Source organism: Nycticebus coucang, chromosome 8, assembly GCF_027406575.1.
Source record: "Nycticebus coucang isolate mNycCou1 chromosome 8, mNycCou1.pri, whole genome shotgun sequence".
Taxonomy (NCBI): Eukaryota; Metazoa; Chordata; class Mammalia; order Primates; family Lorisidae; genus Nycticebus; species Nycticebus coucang.
In genome coordinates this window covers 90,405,876-90,425,184 of record NC_069787.1, presented here as the reverse complement: position 1 = coordinate 90,425,184, position 19,309 = coordinate 90,405,876, and the positions used below count along the sequence as shown (strand labels likewise).

At 41.0% G+C, this 19,309-nt stretch overlaps 1 protein-coding gene across 2 annotated transcripts in view; it reads right to left on the bottom strand.

Moving 5' to 3' along the window:
• Window positions 1-19,309, bottom strand: part of LARS2 (leucyl-tRNA synthetase 2, mitochondrial) — a 155,502-nt gene that overhangs the window by 118,426 nt on the left and 17,767 nt on the right. For both annotated transcript variants that reach the window (XM_053598588.1, XM_053598589.1), the window contains 2 exons: window positions 7,131-7,222; window positions 2,597-2,657 (listed from right to left, as the gene is read on the bottom strand). In XM_053598588.1, coding sequence (XP_053454563.1) covers window positions 2,597-2,657; window positions 7,131-7,222 — 153 coding nt within the window. The remainder of the gene's footprint in view (window positions 1-2,596; window positions 2,658-7,130; window positions 7,223-19,309) is intronic.

The following is a 19,309-nucleotide window of genomic DNA, read 5'->3' as shown; positions in this document are numbered from 1 at the left end:
TATAAGACTAGAAGCAAACATCAAATATAATGTTTAAGAAATTATATCAGAACAATTCCAATGGAACAGTAAATTAGGCCTAAAACCTCATGATAAACAAACCAAAACCCGAAACACACAAAAAACAACAAATACAATCCCGAAATTAGTTTAGAAAGCAGGAAATCAACTATTTGCTACTCTTCTTAACTTACATAGGGATCAAGAAAACACAGTGTCTTCTTTTTTATGTTGATACTAAAATGAGGTTTAACTCTTAAAGCTATCTCAAAGCTCATTTTCGACTAACAGTATTTTCATTTTGACAGTTCTATCAAGAGAGATAACCCCATTGTTAGGTCGTGCAGCGTCTGTGCTAAGATTTCTGCCCCAGGTGTGGGGGAGGAGACATACACTGGCCAGTGGATTAGCTCAGCCCCACCACTTGGGTGATCAGCAATAAAGGATGTCAACAAAAGTCCCTGCCTTTTACCACTTTCTAGTGATGCACAGATATAATAATGTCGTACCTCCGAGGACCTGGCCCATGTTCAGTGCTCAGTAATATCAGACACTGGTAGCGAGAGTAGTGACGTTTATCTGCATCATTGCACTGTGGGTTCAAAATCCCTGATCTGAAATGCTCCCGCCAGATATGCTTCAGAATTAAGACATTATAGGATATCAAAAGGAAATTACCTAAGTAGGTCTGGGATAGTACCTAGTAATTTTAACAATTGCTATAATAAATGTATTCATGATCCATGTACAAATGACTTAAAAAAAAAAAAGAAACAATTGCTATAGTAAAATATATAAATATTCATTTTAAGTGAGATAAATATCAGTTCAAGTTTTGCAGTTAAATAAGTTATGACAAAACTTTCAGTTTTTACAAAACTGATTTCATATTTGCATAAGTGTCTGATAACCTGTATTTATAATAAACATTAGAATGTATCTAAATGTATAATAGATATATACATTATGATATCTTCATAAAACAGAAAACTGATCAGTTATTTTAAAAAGTCCCTTTTTCAAAGAATAATGAAATGTGAAAATGTTCATGAATATTAGGTTAAAAAAGGATAAGAAATATATGTATAATGAATTAAATTTTATATAAGTAAATTTTATAGATGCTTATAATTCCAGAAAAAAAAAGACTGCAAGGAACCATCCCAGCATGTTAAGGTATCCACACTATGTTCTCCTTTATACTTTTCTGTATTTTCTAATCTTCTAAGATGATTAGGAAAGCAATCTTACAATGTTTAAGACATTTATGGTTGATGTTCCTGTGCAAGACCCTAAGAAATCTATCCTGTCAATCCTGGAGGGCTCTGAACAGTACTCAGTTCTCTCTGCACTGGACTGCTCCTCATTCCCTATCAGAGATTCCCTCCTGGCACCTCAGGACAACCTGACTCAGGCATCAGGACTGTTTTATACCCCCACCAAGCGAAACTCTGGTGACCCTGCAAGTCAGTGGCAAAAACCGGCATCAATGGTGCAATTAAAACTTCAAAAGAAGTTATAAAAAAATTCAGGGCCTATTCAAATGTATTTGACTTTCCATCTTTTTCATAATACTCATCAAATTTCAATCACTTAGGAAATTGTTGGGAGGAAGCAAGGAGATCTCATTTGGGCTTGTTCCAGTGCTTCTCATGAAGAAAAGGATGTAAACTTGGCAGGCCCAGCAATAAAAAAATAAAAAATAATAATAATTTCATAGAGTCAATGAGATGCTAAGCTCTGTGGAGAGGAGAAGCAGCAGTCCATCTTGTCAATGGAATACTCCTGTCTAAGGGGGCAGCATTTCAGTTCATATACAGCTCGATTGGCCTTCTGGGAGCCCTCCCTCATCTGGAATTCTCCATTGGTTTAACACACCGTTTGAAAGTGGCTCACACCAAAAGGCTGCATTTTACAGAATCATTGGAGGATGTTATGAGCCTTAATTCAGAAGTTGGAACAAAAAGTAAATGAACGGTCAATCAGGGCGGTGCCTGTGGCTCAGTGGGTAGGGCGCTGGCCCCATATACCGAGGGTTTGAACCGGCCCCAGCCAGCTAAAACAGCAGGGGCAACTGCAACAAAAAATAGCCGGGCGTTGTGGTGGGTACCTGTAGTCCCAGCTACTTGGGAGGCTAAGGCAAGAGAATCACCTAAGCCCAAGAGTTGGGGGTTGCCATGAGCTGTGACACCATGGCACTCTACCAAGGGTGACAGAGACTCTGTCTCAAAAAATAAATAAATAAATGGTCGATCAACTTAACACCTAATAATGCAAAAGACAGGGTGGGTTGATATTTAATTGCTTTATTTGGAATTTATAGATTCCAACAGTCTTTTTAACCTATTGCTGTGAGTAAGAGAGATCCTTATATAAAGCTTTTGTCACACCTAAATTACAGTCAACTATGAAGTTAAGAAGTTAACTCTTAGCTCACTTAATCCTCGTTTGCAGGCAAATTATCCACTCAGGATACTTTTTTATCTGAGGTGCACTAATCCTTCTCCCCTGCTTCCTGCCTCTCTCCCTTCCCTCCTTCCATGAGATCAGGACCTTCCTTAAAACAATGACTTTCCAAGAAAAATGGTTCACTCACCCTATCCCAGCTGAAACAAAGTCCCAGTTGATCGAGCTGTTTCCTCATATGTTCGATATTACTGAGAAACAAAGGAAAGAAAGTTTGGTTTTTAGAGCAGGGTTAAAGCCGCAAACAAACTACAATTGGAGAATGTAATGGGAAACTGAAAAAGTCTAGATTCTTCAAAGGGGTTTTAAGTGTTGCATTGCCCTGGCATAAAAATGAACTACTAACAATCAATGAAAATACCAATATACAGTAAACTCCCCATTATCTGGAACTCAAGCAACCGCCAAAAAGAAATATCAGAGTTTAAGCTTGGTGCACCATCAGTAAGCCACGCTTCGTGCATCACTCCCGCAGCTCCCAAGTGTTCTCAGCTCCCCGAAACATCCATATTTAGGATCCCTGCTGCTTTCCTGGCTAGTCACAACTGGGTCGGACTTTGTTTCTACTAATGCCACTATGCTGCCCTGTGCTAACGACAAAATGACCTTGTCTTGAGATGACTCAAGGACTGGCTTGCTGTGGATGAAGCTATTCCAGTAACTCATGCACTAAATACAGATCACCTCTTAGAAGCTGTTGTGAATCAGGAGAAAAAGAATGTTGCAGAGGAAGAAGAGAGTGATGAGGACAGCTGTGAGGGGGAATGCATCCTGGAAGGTGGCTACTGCAGCATTTGAAACCGCAATAGCCTTTGCAGAACAGCACCCTCTTCGCTCCTTAGCACCTTACACAGCTGCACACCATGCAAAACCTGACTTTGTATGAGGCACTGGGCCTCAAAGCAAGCTGATATTTGTTTATATTTCAGTAAAGACACGCACAATTTTGTCCATACAGCTAAATCTTCTACTGATGTAGATCTAGGACCATCCATATCCACTTCCCTTAATGCTGTCCTAGCTATATCATCATCAGACGCCAATGATCCCTATGTGATGTCTACCCAGTGAACCCTTTATCCCAACTGTAATAGTTTTTTGTTGTTGTTGTTGTTGAGATAGTCTTACTATGTCATCCTTGGTAGAGTGCTGTGGTGTCGCAGCTCATAGCAACCTTGGCCTTAAGCAATTCTCTTGCTTCAGCCTCCCAAATAGCTGGTATTACAGGTGCCCACCACTGCACCCAGCTATTTTTTGTTGCAGTTATCACTGTTGTTTAGCTACCCCAGGCCAGGTGTGATTTCGTCACCCTCAGTATATGTGGCTGGTGCCGTAACCACTGTGCTATGGGCGCCAAGCCCCAACTGTAACAGTTTTAAGTGTTAAAGAGTGTTACTTGAAATTTTTTTAAAAAGGTAATGCAGGTGGCGCTTGTGGCTCATTGAGTGAGGCACCAGCCCCATATACCGAGGGTGGTAGGTTCAAACCCGGCCCTGGCCAAACTGCAACAACAACAACAAAAAAAAATAGGCAGGCATTGTAGCTGGCACCTGTAGTCCCAGCTACTCGGGAGGCTGAGGCAAGAGAATCGCCTAAGCCCAAGAGCTGGAGGTTGCTGTGAGCTGTGATGCCACAGCACTCTACCGAGGGCGACAAAATAAGACTCTGTCTCTAAAAAACAGTAGTGGAAGTTAAAAAAACGTATTGACTGCCATTTACCTAAAATTGTAAGCTGCATTTACAAAGCTGTTTTATAATATAGTAAAACTGTGTTTGTAAGTGAAGTTTGTCTTTGTCTTATTTGCTTTTAATTAGTGTATTTCAATATTAACATCAAGTCAATACAGAGTTTATGGTATGGGGCGGTGCCTGTGGCTCAAGGAGTAGGGCGCCAGTCCCATATGCCGGAGGTGGCGGGTTCAAACCCAGCCCCGGCCAAAAAAAAAAAAAAGAGTTTATGGTATGGAATGGGGTATAGAATTAGTTAGGCCTATTTTTTTCTCTGATTTTTATTTTGATATATTAGCATTTTATTATACCCTTGAAAAAGATGATACAACAATTATTGAAGTAGTTCTCAAGCCACAAATAAAATGAATAATTTGTTTACTTGATAACATTTCAATTGAGCAAGGCCTATTTTTAATAGTAACTCTCAAGCAACCAGAAACTACATTTATCTAGAATCTATCAATCCTCATGGGTGCCGGATATTAGAGAGTATTAAAAGACATTCCTTATTTGGACACATACAGAATCCGCTGCAAACCACAATAAGCTGGGCTCAGAAGCTCACACCTACAATCCTAGAACTTAGGGAAGCCAAGGTGGGAAGATCACTTGAGACCAGGAGTTCAAGACCAGCTGAGCAAGAGCAAGACCCCATCTTCACAAAAAATTACAAACTAGCCAAGCATGGTGGTACACACCTGTAGTTCCAGCTAGTTGGGAAGCTGAGGCAAGAACACTGCTTGAGCTAGCCTAGGCAACAGAGTGATATCCGTACTCAAAAATAAAACAAAACAAACCACATGGACAGTCTGAAGACTGCCCCGCCTCTGGCCATTCAGATAGGCAGCCCTGTGACCTGTGCCCTCCTGGCTCTTCCATATGTCCATATTCTGCACAAATTTAAGCCAAGCACTTACAAGGTTCAAGAGTGGTGGAAACAACTTTAATGTATAAATAGTGGGAATGAAAAAGAAACCATACAATGCCTTGTTAATTAAAACCTAAAAATCGCCTAAGCCCAGGAGCTGGAGGTTGCTGTGAGCTGTGATGCCACAGCACTCTACCAAGGGCAATAAAGTGAGACTCTGTCTCTACAAGAAAAAAAAACCTAAAACTGTCCAACAATTGGGAAACAAGGGGGAGAAGTGAGTAATCAACTCATAATGATATTATAGAATAAGGAAATAATAAGGAAGAAGGAGTAATTCATTTCTACTGCATCCTCTGTCAGTTCAAACAGAATGAAAATAATAAAACCAGGAAATAGTCCTCTATGTGATCTCGATTAGCTAATAACAGCTAATTTAATTCCAGACACATGCTAAGCACTTTGCTTAATCTTCATCCAATCACATGAGGCAGGAACTATGACTCTCCCTCTTTTACAGATAAGCAAACTGAGGCACAAGGAGGTTAAGCAACTTGCTCCAGGTGATCAGCTAGCAATAAGGAAAGGCAGAATTTGCACCTAAGCGGCCTGACTCTGAGGCCATCTTTCCGATGGCTTTGCTCTAATAAAGGCTGCAAACGTTTTCTGAAAAGAGCCGTATGGTGAATGTTTTTAGTTCTTACTCAACTTTGCCACTGTCTCATAAAAGCAGCCATGAATGATACAAAATGGACTCGGTGTGACTATGTTCCAATATAACTTTATTTACAGAAACAGATAGGGCCAGATTTAGCCCACAGGCCATAGTTTGCCAACCTCTGGTCTAGCCTATATCAAACTGATACCATGTTTGATCCACTTTATTTGAATTATCATTTCATCCTTTTTTTCATCTCTCACATTAATCTAAAATTAACCATAACTGGAAAAGTAGAAAGTAGGCATTAGGAAGGGAAAAGAGAAGTGTGTGTAGTAGGTAGAAGTGTAGATTGGGTAAAATAAAGCAAAGGGAGGCAAGAGACACTGGGGACGGGCCCAGGAACGCCCTTCTACGTCTCTGCCGGGGTTGAGTGGGGAAAGGTCCCAGGTTTTTTTGTGGAAGGGGTCCAAAAGATTCTGCCGAGCTCCTGGTGTACGCCCCTCAGGACTTTATCAGGAGGGAGAGGGATGGGCACTGCTGGCCCACGTGTACCTGGAAGCCTGAGGTATAAGTGGGATTGGAAGTGTTTCCTGGTGGGGAGAGCCACACCCAGTATTACATAGCCATATAGTTGCTTTCGCAGTGAATGTTTAAGTTCCTCTTGCTTCTGAATGGTGAAGGAATGCAAAAAATTAACAGAATTTTCAGAAAAAATTAAAGCATAGTATTTGGATGTAAGTTAAACGATGGTCACAAAGATAAGCAGCATTAGAGAAATGTAACAAATTTTCTCCTGCTTTTTCTTTCCGAATCTAAACACTTAAGGAAAGAATAATTTCACAAATAACAAAGCATCAAAGTGAACACATGACTAAATACTCAAAGCCCTCTTTGTTATTTCTTAAATAATAAATATACTATGTTAAAAGATAAACACTAATAATATATAATCCTATTTCTCTCCTGCCAGGCTACAGTGTTTTGTTTGCTTTGCTTTTTTTTTTTTTTTTATTTCTTATTTTTATTTCTTTTGAGACTGAATCTCACTCCAAGGCCCTACGTAGAATTATGTGGCATCATCATACCTCCGAGCAAGCTCAACCTTTTACGCTCGAGAGATCCTTTTTCCTCAGCCCCCTGAGTAGCTGGGACTACAGGTGCCTATCACGACGCCTGGCTAATTTAGTTCTATTTTTAGCAGAGATGGGGTCTCGCTCTTGCTCAGGGTGGTCTTGAACTCCTAAGCTCAAGCAATCCACCCACCTCAGCCTGCCAGAGAGCTAGGATTACAGGTGTGAGCCACTGTACCCGGTCTGTTTTGCTTTCTATTTCTCATGTATGGAGTAATAAACATTTTTAAAGGCTTTGTTGCACAGGAGTTTGAATAAGCCTGTAAAAACATACCTTTGCGTCCAACTTTTTGGATGTAGATTCCTTTCAATTGCAGCATTTTCAGCAGGCAATCCAAAAGCATCCCAGCCCATGGGATTGATGACCTGGTCAACACCCAGAAGAGGAACATCGTCATGGTAAATCACTAAAAACTATATCCATATTCTTTTCTGGGCAATAAGCAGCATTCTCTCCTGCTAACATGTCTTATCTGTGGCTGGATGATTTCAAACTAGGGCACTTGAAAGCCACCTGGCTACCTATAACACTGTGTGGAAGGGATTTAGAAGGTGCTTTCCCACCAAAGGGGCAAAGACAGTTATCTCTAAGGAGGTACTTTTGTGAATACTTTGTATCTTCTTTTTCTTATCTGCATTGTCTCTAGGGAGCCCAAATTGTTTTTTTTTTTTAATTATAAAGTTTCTTTCCATTTAAAAATATGTATATAAAAAATTTACAGGCTTTCAAAATGTTCACCTCATGTCAATATTTTCCAAATAAGAAGCTACGCTTTCACTGGTCACATGGGGCTATATATATTTAAGCTTAATTAAAACTAAATAAAATGAAAACTACAGTTCCTCAGTCTCACTAGCCACCTTCAAGGGTGTAGTAGCCACACATGGCTTGTGGTTACTGAACCCAACAGTGCATATATAGGACATTCCTGTCATACTGAAGTCCTTCCAGTGGTTCTCAACCTGTGGGTCACGACCCATAGGAACTGTATTTAAGGGCCACAGCATTAGGAAGGTTGAGAACCACTGTCTAGACAGTGCTGCACTGGACATGCACAATGACTGGTGACCTTGCAGGTGCTTCTCAACAGTCCCAGCTCTACACTGACCTAAGGAGCTCCATCCCAACCCTCCTCAGAGGCACAGGCCTGTTCCCTTCTCATCACTTGCCTGAATCTAGCTCCTATTCACATCTTTGTGCTCATCACTCAACACTTGGCTCAAACTTGTCCCACATACCAGAGCCCTGCTCTTCCTCTCTCTCCCCTAACACTCTTCAAATTCTTATTTTTATTTCTTCCTGAAGCCCATCCCTTTCAACCCTACCAATAAGGAAGGCAACTTTGGCTCAGCGCCCATAGCACAATGGTTACAGTGCCAGCCACATACACCAAGGGTGGTGGGTTCGAACCCGGCCCAGGCCAGCTAAACAACAATGACAACTGCAACAAAAAAATAGCCAGGCATTGTGGTAGGGACCTGTAGTCCAGCTATGTGGGAGGCTAAGACAAGAGAATCGCTTAACCCCAAGAATTGGAGGTTGCTGTGAGCTGTGACACCACGACACTCTACCAAGGGCGACATAGTGAGACTCTGTCTCAAAAAAAAAAAAAAAAAAGAAAGAAAGAAAGACAGGACCCCGTATAGCTAAGGCAGTTCTCTGTAATAAAAATAAAGCTGGGGGCATCAGCATACCAGATTTTAGTCTGTACTACAAAGCCATAGTGCTCAAGACAGCATGGTACTGGCACAAAAACAGAGACATAGACACTTGGAATCGAATTGAACACCAAGAAATGAAACTAACATCTTACAACCACCTAATCTTTGATAAACCAAACAAGAACATACCTTGGGGGAAAGACTCCCTATTCAATAAATGGTGTTGGGAGAACTGGATGTCTACATGTAAAAGACTGAAACTGGACCCACACCTTTCCCCACTCACAAAAATTGATTCAAGATGGATAAAGGACTTAAACTTAAGGCATGAAACAATAAAAACCCTCCAAGAAAGCATAGGAAAAACACTGGAAGATATTGGCCTGGGGAAAGACTTCATGAAGAAGACTGCCATGGCAATTGCAACAACAACAAAAATAAACAAATGGGACTTCATTAAACTGAAAAGCTTCTGTACTGCTAAGGAGACAATAACCAAAGCAAAGAGACAACCTACACAATGGGAAAGGATATTTGCATATTTTCAATCAGACAAAAGCTTGATAACTAGGATCTATAGAGAACTCAAAGTAATCCACATGAAAAAAGGCAACAATCCCTTATATCAATGGGCAAGAGACATGAATAGAACTTTCTCTAAAGACGACAGACGAATGGCTAACAAACACATGAAAAAATGTTCATCATCTCTATATATTAGAGAAATGCAAATCAAAACAACCCTGAGATATCATCTAACCCCAGTGAGAATGGCCCACATCACAAAATCTCAAAACTGCAGATGCTGGCGTGGATGTGGAGAGAAGGGAACACTTTTACACTGCTGGTGGGACTGCAAACTAGTACAACCTTTCTGGAAGGAAGTATGGAGAATCCTCAAAGCACTCAAGCTAGACCTCCCATTTGATCCTGCAATCCCATTACTGGGCATCTACCCAGAAGGAAAAAAATCCTTTTATCATAAGGACACTTGTACTAGACTGTTTATTGCAGCTCAATTTACAGTCGCCAAAATGTGGAAACAGCCTAAATGCCCACCAACCCAGGAATGGATTAACAAGCTGTGGTATATGTATACCATGGAATACTATTCAGCCATTAAAAAAAATGGAGACTTTACATCCTTCGTATTAACCTGGATGGACGTGGAAGATATTATTCTTAGTAAAGCATCACAAGAATGGAGAAGCATGAATCCTATGTACTCAATTTTGATATGAGGACAATTAATGACAATTATGGTTATGGGGGGGGAAACAGAAAGAGGGAAGGAGGGAGGTGGGTGGGGCCTTGGTGTGTGTCACACTTTATGGGGGCAAGACATGATTGCAAGAGGGACTTTACCTAACAATTGCAATCAGTGTAACCTGGCTTATTGTACCCTCAATGAATCCCCAACAATAAAAAAAAAAAAAAAAAAAAAAAGAAAGAAAGACAGGAACCTCCTACCCCTACTCAAACAGATATATAGACTCCACAGAATAACTTTTGTGACCAGATAAAAGGAAATCTTTTGACCAAGCCCTGCATAGCATGTATGCTAATTTCCAAAATATCTTCCTCTATTCAACACAGTGCTAAAAATCCCAGCCAGAACAATCAGACAAGAGAAAGAAATCAAGGGTATCCAAATGGGGCAAGAAGAGGTCAAATTATCATTCTTCGCTGATGATCTTATCTTATCTTATCTTATCTAGAAAACCCCAAAGATTCTGCGGAGAGACTCCTAGAATTGATAAATAAATTCAGCAAAGTCTCAGGTTGCAAAATCAATGTATACATATCAGTTGCTTTCATATATGCCAATAATAGTCAACCTAAGAATCAAATCAAAGATGCAATACCTTTCACAATACCTTTATTATCAACAAAGATAATAAAATACCTAAGAATATATTTAACTAAGAAGGTGAAACACCTCCATAGGGAGAACTATGAAATACTGAGGAAAGAAATTGCAGAGGATGTAAACAGATGGAAAAATATACCATGTTCATGGACCAGCATAATCAACATCATTAAAATGTCTACACTTCCCAAAGTGATTTACAGATTCAACACAATCTCCACTAAAATACCAAAGTCATTTTTTGCGCATCTAGAAAAAAATAGTTCTATACCTCATATGGAACCAGAAAAGACCCTGAATAGCAAATGCAACCTAATGCAATATGAACAAATCAGAAGGCATCACTCTACCAGACTTCAGGTTATACTATAAGGCTGTAGTAACTAACACAGCATGGTACTGGCACAAAAACTGAGTCATACACCTACGGACCAGAATAGAGAACCCAGACATGGAACTATCCTCATATTGCCATCTGATCTTTGACAAAGCAGACAAAAACATACAGTTTGGAAAAGAATTCCTATTCAATAAATGGTGCTGGGGAAACTCGACAGCCACATGTAAAAGACTGAAACAGATCTCTCACCACTTATAAGAATTCACAATGGACAATAGTCTTAAACCTAGGACAAGAAACTATAAGAATTCTAAAAGAAAATGTTGGAAAAACTCTTATAGATATTGGCCTAGGCAAAGAATTTATGAAGACCCCAAAAGTAATCGTAGTAACAATAATAAATAAATGGAACCTGATCAAATTAAAAAGTTTCTGTATGGCCAATGACACAATCAATAAAGCAAACAGCTTACAGAATGAGAGACGATATTTGCATGCTATATATCAATAAAGGGGTAATAACCAGAATCTACAAAGAACTTAAGCAAATCAGAAAGAAAAAAAATCAAACAACCTCATTAAAAAGTGGGCAAATGACATGAATAGAAACTTTTCAAATGAAGATAAGACTCTAATAGCCAACAAACACAAGAAAAAATGTTCAATATCTCTAATCATCAGGGAAATGCAAATCAAAAGCATGATGAACCATCACCTAACTGTAGTGAAAATGGCTTTTATCAAAAAGGCCCCAAACAGGCTTGGTGCCTGTAGCACAGTGATTACGGCGCCACATACACCAAGATTGGCAGGTTCAAACCTGGCCTGGGCCAGCTAAACAACAATGGCAACTGCAAGAAAAAATAGCCGGGCACCTATATTCCCAGCTACTTGGGAGGCTGAGGCAATAGAATCACTTGAGCCCAGGAGTTGGAGGTTGCTGTGAGCTGTGACAACACAGCACTCTACTGAGGGCGACATAGTAAATCTCTGTCTCAAAAAAAAAAAAAAAGGTTCCCAAACAATAGATGATGGCATGGATATAGAAAGGAACTCTTTTTTTTTTTTTTTTTCTTTGTGGTTTTTGGCTGGGGCTGGGTTTGAACCCGCCACCTCCGGCATATGGGACTGGCACCCTACTCCTTGAGCCACAGGCGCCACCCTAGAAAGGAACTCTTAAACACTGTTGGTGGGATTGCAAACTAGTACAACCTCTACAGAAAACAGTACAGAGATACCTAAAGAACTAAAAGTGGACCTCCCATTTGATCCAGCAATCCTGCTATTGAGTATTTTCCCAAAGGAAAAAAGACATTTTATTAAAAAGACGCCTGCATTTGAATGTTTATTGCAGTACAATTCACAATCACAAAGATGTGGAAACAACCCAAGTGGCCATCAATACCTGAGTGGATTAACAGAATGTGGTATATGTATACCTTGGAGTACTACTCAGCCATAAAAAATGGTGATCTAGTATCTTTTGTAACAACCTGGATGGAAACGGAGACCATTCACCTTGTGAAGTTTTGCAAGAATGGAAAAACAAACATCCCATGTACTCAATACTAAATTGGAACTAGTTGGTCAACACTTAAGTACACACATGAAGGTAAAACTCAATGAAAATTAAGTAGGTAGGAGGGGAGAGGTGGGCAAAGGGGTGTAATGTACACTTTCTGGGTGAAGAGTATGCTTATAACTTTGACTTAAAATGTACAAAAGGAAATTATGTAACCAAAATACATATACACCATAATCAAAAAAATAAAATAAAATGCAACTCCACCAAATATCCTCTATCTTAAAACGAACTGCCAGCTGCCAGGCTGTGCTCTCTTGGTGTAGAAATGCTCCACATGTAGTTCCCTCATCTCCCCTCCAGCGTCCTCATCTGTAAAATGGGGACGGTAACAGGAGCTACCTCATCTGATCACTGTGAGGGTTAGATGAGTTAATGTGATGAAAGCATGGAGAAGGGTGCCTGCCATGCAGCAAAGTGCTATATACAAGGTCAGACAATTAAGTTGGTGAACTCGTCCTAGAAAAAGTGCTACACACCTCATTGCTGAACATCACTATGGTCACCTTCAAAGTCCTCCCCTCGGGAAGCTCTGCACTGACACCAGTGCCCAGTCTACACTTCAACTTATTCTAGGATGAGTTTGTGAACTTGGAATTTCTACTCTTGTTCAAAGAACAGGGAATCACAAGATCTTAGAGCTCAAAGAGTTTTATGAAATATATCCTTCACCTCCACCCCCTCATTTGACAGTTCCAGCAACTATGGCCCAGCAAGAGTGAGTAACCTAGAAGTGACTGCCTTAAGTGAGGACAGGCCAGCAAGGCATTCTTTTTTTTTTTTTTTTTTTTTAACTGAGACAGTCTCACTATGTTGCCCTGGGTAGAGTGCCACGGTGTCACAGCTCACAGCAAACGCAAACTCTTGGGTTTAAGTGATTCTCTTGCCTCACCTCCCAAGTAGCTGGGACTACAGGCGCCTGCCACAATGCCGGGCTATTTTTTTGTTATTGTTGTCATTGTTTTAGCTAGCCCTGGCCAGGTTCGAACCCACCGGCCTGGAGCATGTGACCGGTGCCATAATCACTGAGATGCAGGCTCTGAGCCAAGGCATTCTTTTCTCCAAGCTGATAACCAGTAATAGCTGAGCTAGTAGCTTAAACAGCAAGTTCTCTCAACCTGACTCACACCCCATGAACAGGAAAAACAGCTTCAAACGCATTCTGGCATACTGCGTACTGCAGCATCACAGGACAGCCTCAGAAAGCCAGGCTCTCTGCTCTGTCAGGAAAAACACTCCTATTTACATAATTCAGTCCCCTACCATCCTCTGAAACTGATTCCTGCCACAAAGCCACAGCTTTGTTCTGAAGCCTGCTGGTGGGGGAGGATTACCCAAGGAGGCTCTGAAATTTCTGGTAAAACAGCCCATTTCAGTTGACCCTCTTACATCAAGCCCCTAGTCTGTCAACTGCCCTGAGGTGGGCTTTGTTTTGTTTTGCTTTTGAATCACGCAGAGAACCCAAGTTTATGTTCACATACTTTTCCTTGGGAGAATAATGAATACTCAGAGGCAGCTGTACAACCTTATCACTTACACATATCAGAAAGGGACATTTTCGACTAAAGAAACAGGTCTTGTTTTCTTTATAAATAACTTTTGTCTGAGTATAGAAGTAATGCATATTCACTGTAGATATGGCAACCATACATAACCAGTTACATGTGGTAAATTTGCATCCAATTTTTTTTTTTTTTTTTTTTTTTAGAGACAAGGTTTCACTGTCACCCAGGCTGGAGGGCAATGGTGTAATAGCTCACTAAAGCTTCAAATCCCTGGGATCAAGTCATCCTCCTGTCTGAACCTCCTGAGTAGCTACGATTACAGGTGAGCACCATCACACCCAGTTAGTTTTTAAAGAAAATCTTGTGTACAGACAGGGTCTCACTCTGTTCCCCAGGCTAATCTCAAACCACTGGCCTCTAGCCTCAGCCGCCTAAAGTGCTGGAATTACAGGTGTGATCCACTGCATTTGACCTGTATCCAATTTTTTTTTTAATTTAAATAATAATTTTGTACCTGTATCCAATTTTTAAAAATTGAGTTCATATTACTTATATATATTTGTATTTCCTTTTTTCACACTGTACATTGTATCAATACATCCTTTAGTGACTGCTTTGAATGGCCTGCTGTATTTAACTGTTTTCCAAAAAGTTGTTTCCATTTTTCACTATAAAAAAATAACCAATGATGACCATTCTTAGAAAAAAATCTTTCTGCATACATCTAACATGTCCTTTAGAAAAATGTCTAGAAGTAGAACCACAGAGTAAAAGGGTATGAAAAATTTAAAGACTTTTGACATATACAACCAAATGGCATCCCCAGAAAGGCTGCGGCAAATCATACTTCTACCTGCACATGAGCACCCAGAATGTCCTTCCATTACAAAATCAAAAGAAATGTTGCAGGAGCCAGGCCCAGGGGACTCTCTAAGGTGAGAGACTGGCATCACTCACTGGCCAATGGTCATCTCTGCATAAGTCCCATAAGCTCTTATGCTTCAAGTAGTCCCAAACTGAACTCATCTTGCAATCCCAGTCATCAGATCTGTTTTCTCCCAAGTCCTTGTCTTAGCAGGCAGCAGTAAGAGAACAGGGATACCCCTGCCAGTGGCTGGAGCAACTCGCTTAGAAGTCATACTTCCATTACATACATTTTAAAATTTGAGTTTTAGTAGTTTGATAGAATAATTCCATATAAACAACCAAGACCTTCTATCTAAAATCAGAGCCTCTCTAACTCATTGGCTAGTTAACAGTAAACACTAACCACGGACTGCATCCAGGAGCCTGTGCGGTTTGAGGGCAAAGGTCCTAAACCCAAATCTGCCATTTACTATCAGTGGGACCTGAGGCACATGACTTATTCCAAGTGAGGACTGCCAATCTTAAAAACTCATCACCCTGGCTCCAGAGGGAGGCATGTGCCTGAATCCTTATCCAGACGGCTCCAATAGTGCTGGGCAGAGTGCTGGAGGGACCAGGATTCTCTTTTCCCCTTGGTCAGGAGCCATAAGGGATTCAGGTGGCTCTGACCCCCACCTTGTGGAAATGTCAGAGAAAATACAGCTGGTGCATGGAGGAAGGTAGCAGAAATGGGAAACGGGAAGAGATTGGGAAGGCTGATGTGCTCCAAAGACCTGATCCCAAACGTCCTGGGCCTGGCTCCTGCAACATTTCTTTTGATTTTGTGAGTTTCAGGATCTGTGAAATTCAGGATCTGTAAAAATAAACAAAGCCTCCCTTTTTGCTTAAGCTGCTCTGAACTGGATTTCTATCCCTGGTAGCCAAAAGTTCTGACTAAAACATCCTTTAGGGTATAGTTTTCTCTTGAACACTGCTTGATCATAGATAACATTTTCCTGTATTCACTATTAAGCTTCACAATTCTTTCTTTTTATTTAATTTTCAAGAGTCAAAAAAATCCAGTGCTGGGTTACTAGAAAGTTCTACATGCTTCCACGGAACGCCTGAGTTCAGCTTCCTAAATTATCCTAGGGCTGCTCCATTGGCAGAATAATGTAATTGTTGTGTAACTGTTCCACAAGAAAGGGGAAAACTTAATTGCCACTTGGTTTCTTTGTCAGATCTGCCAAAATGGCACTGATTCAATGTTTCTGCCAATTAACATTCTGTTAGGTGTTGTCCATGTTTTTAAAATAAAGTCAACAAAGAGACTGTCACAAAAAACCCATCTGGATTCACATAATATACTTATTCATTTCTATTTTTGTTTTCAGATGGAATTAACATGAAAAGATATTCTTAGTTCACATGTTATCTAAGCTGCCCATGAAAATGAAGTTAAGAAAATCTTAAAGTTCCTTAGTATTGCACATTCTTACCAAAAATGAACAGAAAAACAAACATCTGCCCTAGAGAGAATAACAGAATTCAGACTATGTCAAGGCCTTTTTGCATTTTGAACTCAATACTTCTTTCTATCGTGGGCCAGATTGTGGGAGTAAGTGTTTCTGGGAGCCAAGCTTCTATGGAACGGGAAAGGGCCCCGCTGTTTCTACATGCTGGGCTCCAGTGACCAAGCACAGGGCTCTTTCTTGTGCTATAAGATGATTCACTACTGTCAAGGGGGAAATGAAGTGAAAACCTAAAATAAGATTACAAAATATTAAAGCTTGTTTCTTTCCCCCAGGCAGCAGGTCCCATTTTTTGGTCCCATTGCTACACGGTTTATCAGATGCTTCCTCTGCAGAGCCGCTCGGGTCTCCGTCTTCGTCTCCTCTGCCTGGTTCAGACAATCCCTCCTTCCAGGCACATGCTGCATTTTCCTGCATTTCATTTCTCTCTGGCCAAGACCAGAAGAACTCTAAACTCTTATTTTTGTTTGTAAAATTCCAGTTCCTTTTTTTCTATCACTATAACATGGTTCAATTTTTCCATAGTTGAAAAAGTAACTGAATCTACAACTCAAAAAAGTGTTAACTAAGCAATTTACCCTAAAAAAAAAAAAAATCGGCATCTAGACTTCTATGCTGGGACCCACCTGAGACCTCCCAATTCCCTAGACATTAATCTCTTCTTAGATGTAAGTGCTTTCTGCAGCTTCTAGCATTTTTTTTCTAATTATTGGATTTTTTAATTTTTTTTTTTTTTTTTTGTAGAAACAGAGTCTCACTTTATCGCCCTCGGTAGAGTGTCGTGGCATCACACAGCTCACAGCAACCTCCAACTCCTGGGCTTAGGTGCTTCTCTTGCCTCAGCCTCCCGAGTAGCTGGGACTCCAGGTGCCCACCACAATGCCCAGCTATTTTTCTGTTGCAGTTTGGCCAGGGCCAGGTTTGAACTCGCCACCCTCAGTAAATGTGGCCGGTGCCCTATCCACTGAGCTACAGGCGCTGCCTAGATTTTTTAATTTCTATTTAAAATATACTTTGAGATATATATTATGTCAATGTGCAAATACAGGAATGTAGGCGGTGCCTGTGGCTCAAGGAGTAGGGCGCCGGTCCCATATGCTGGAGGTGGTGGGGTTCAAACCCAGCCCCGGCCAAAAAAAAAAAAAAAAAAAGGAAATACAGGAATGTAATCTCGTAGAGAGGGCAGAGACTGCTAATGATCATTTAAAAATATTCAGAAACCAAATCAAGAAAAAGTTCTAGTAGCTATAATTTGAAAATCCATAAAATAAACTTCCAAAGTCCAAAACATCATTTCTACCTGGTTCTTAGAACAAATACTCTATGTATTTAAAATGGAGTGAGAAGCCAAAGGGACAGTGAAACCACACAGAAATTTGGAAGGGCAGGACATCACCACACTCTCTAGACTGGAGAGACCAAGTGAGGAAGAAGAGTTAACCGAGCCCAAGGACTGACCTCAGCTGCGGGAGCTCAACCAAACTGGTTAGCTCAGAGGGAACGGGATTAGTGCAACAGATACCAGGGCAGAGAGAAAGAGAGATTCCCTGGCTTTCCCCCATCCTCCTGATCTCCATTCTAACCAGTATTTCTTATTGTTCAAAACCGGCAGAAAGCCTGCCTGGGGAACATGACCAGCAGGGCTTAGCTCTTCTGCCATACAAGGCAAAGCAGAAGAAAATTGGTGAGGACCAGCACAGGAACACTAGCAGGGTGGCATAACCGACCTCAATGTGAGATCTCAAAGAGGAGTCAGGGCCAGCTATTAAGACAGGCAATCAGGAGTTATTGATGAGGGCAAACACAGGGATCAGAGCCCTGGCAAGTCCGCCCAGAGCTGGCTAGGAGGTGAGGCCTGGGAGCTGGGGCTCGGCCAGCCTCTGGTGTGGACAGACACATGGCCATGCACACCCTGCAGGACCTCCCAGGCTGCTCCAGGCTAAGCTGGTGTCTCAGGATCAGCAGGCAGGATGGATAGCGACAGCCTAGGAAAGAGGGATGCAGGAGAGATGCAGTTCCTTATGACAATGCACAGACAAGACTCTGAGGGGACAGCTGCTGGAAAGGCCAGGGGACACTGCATGGAGGGGCCTGGCAGGGGAGGGGTGGTCAAGGGGGACCCCAGCCTTATCTATGCTGTGTTTCTTTCTTTTTTTTTTTTTTTTAAGGAGAACTATGGAACTTTTTGTACAATTTAAAAAATACTTTATTTTTTAAGAAGAAAAGGAAGAACAAGTAAAGGGACTTGTGTGCTTCTAACACAAGAAGTAAGGTCAAGTAGAATTAAGAGTCTGGAAGACAGAAGGAAAGGAAGCTGCTGGTCATCTGCCTCCTAGTGCAGGGAGAAACTGCAACTGCTCCTACCAAAGAGCCACCAGCTCCCTGGGGTGACCAACCTTCTCCCCTCTCATCATCAAACAAAACTTTATATTTGAAATCACTTCAGCTTCTAATTGACAGCAACCATGGTTACTGCTTCTCCCAAAACTGCTATTTTCAGAGGGTGTCATGTGGTGTCTTTGGAGTAGATTCAATACTTTCTATTTCCAAGAAATGAGAAACACAATATTTAATTTTGTTTAGCAAGTGTAATAAACCACTATTATTTCAGATTGGGGATAAAAATCAAGCAAACGCATCAGATTAAAGAAAACAAATGACAGTACCTAGGCCCAAAGCAGCAGGCCTCCTCTGGGAATGTAGGGAGACGTGACAGGCAAATAAATCAGCCACTTTCCAATCAAGACACTGGGCCAGCAATTCATTCTCCCCTTCAAATTACATCTGAGAGGATAAGTCCTGGAAATCCACTATCTACCTTCAGATGCTACCAGGATTTGAAAATTTGAACTGATGCCATGCTATGCACTCTCTGGGCACTTCATAAACACTTGTTGACGGCAAACTGAAAACCAATGGAACATATAATATATTACCATTTACTTGCAAAGAACTTCCCTTGCTTCCTGATATTTGTGGATAATTATATTATGATTATGCAGCTGCCAGACACATAGCCTCAATTTTCCTCCTCCTCCGCAGTGAATAGCAAAAAGGCCCGAGCAGAAAACTACTTGGGCAATGCCTGGTGGCTTTTTGCCCGAGACAAATTAGTC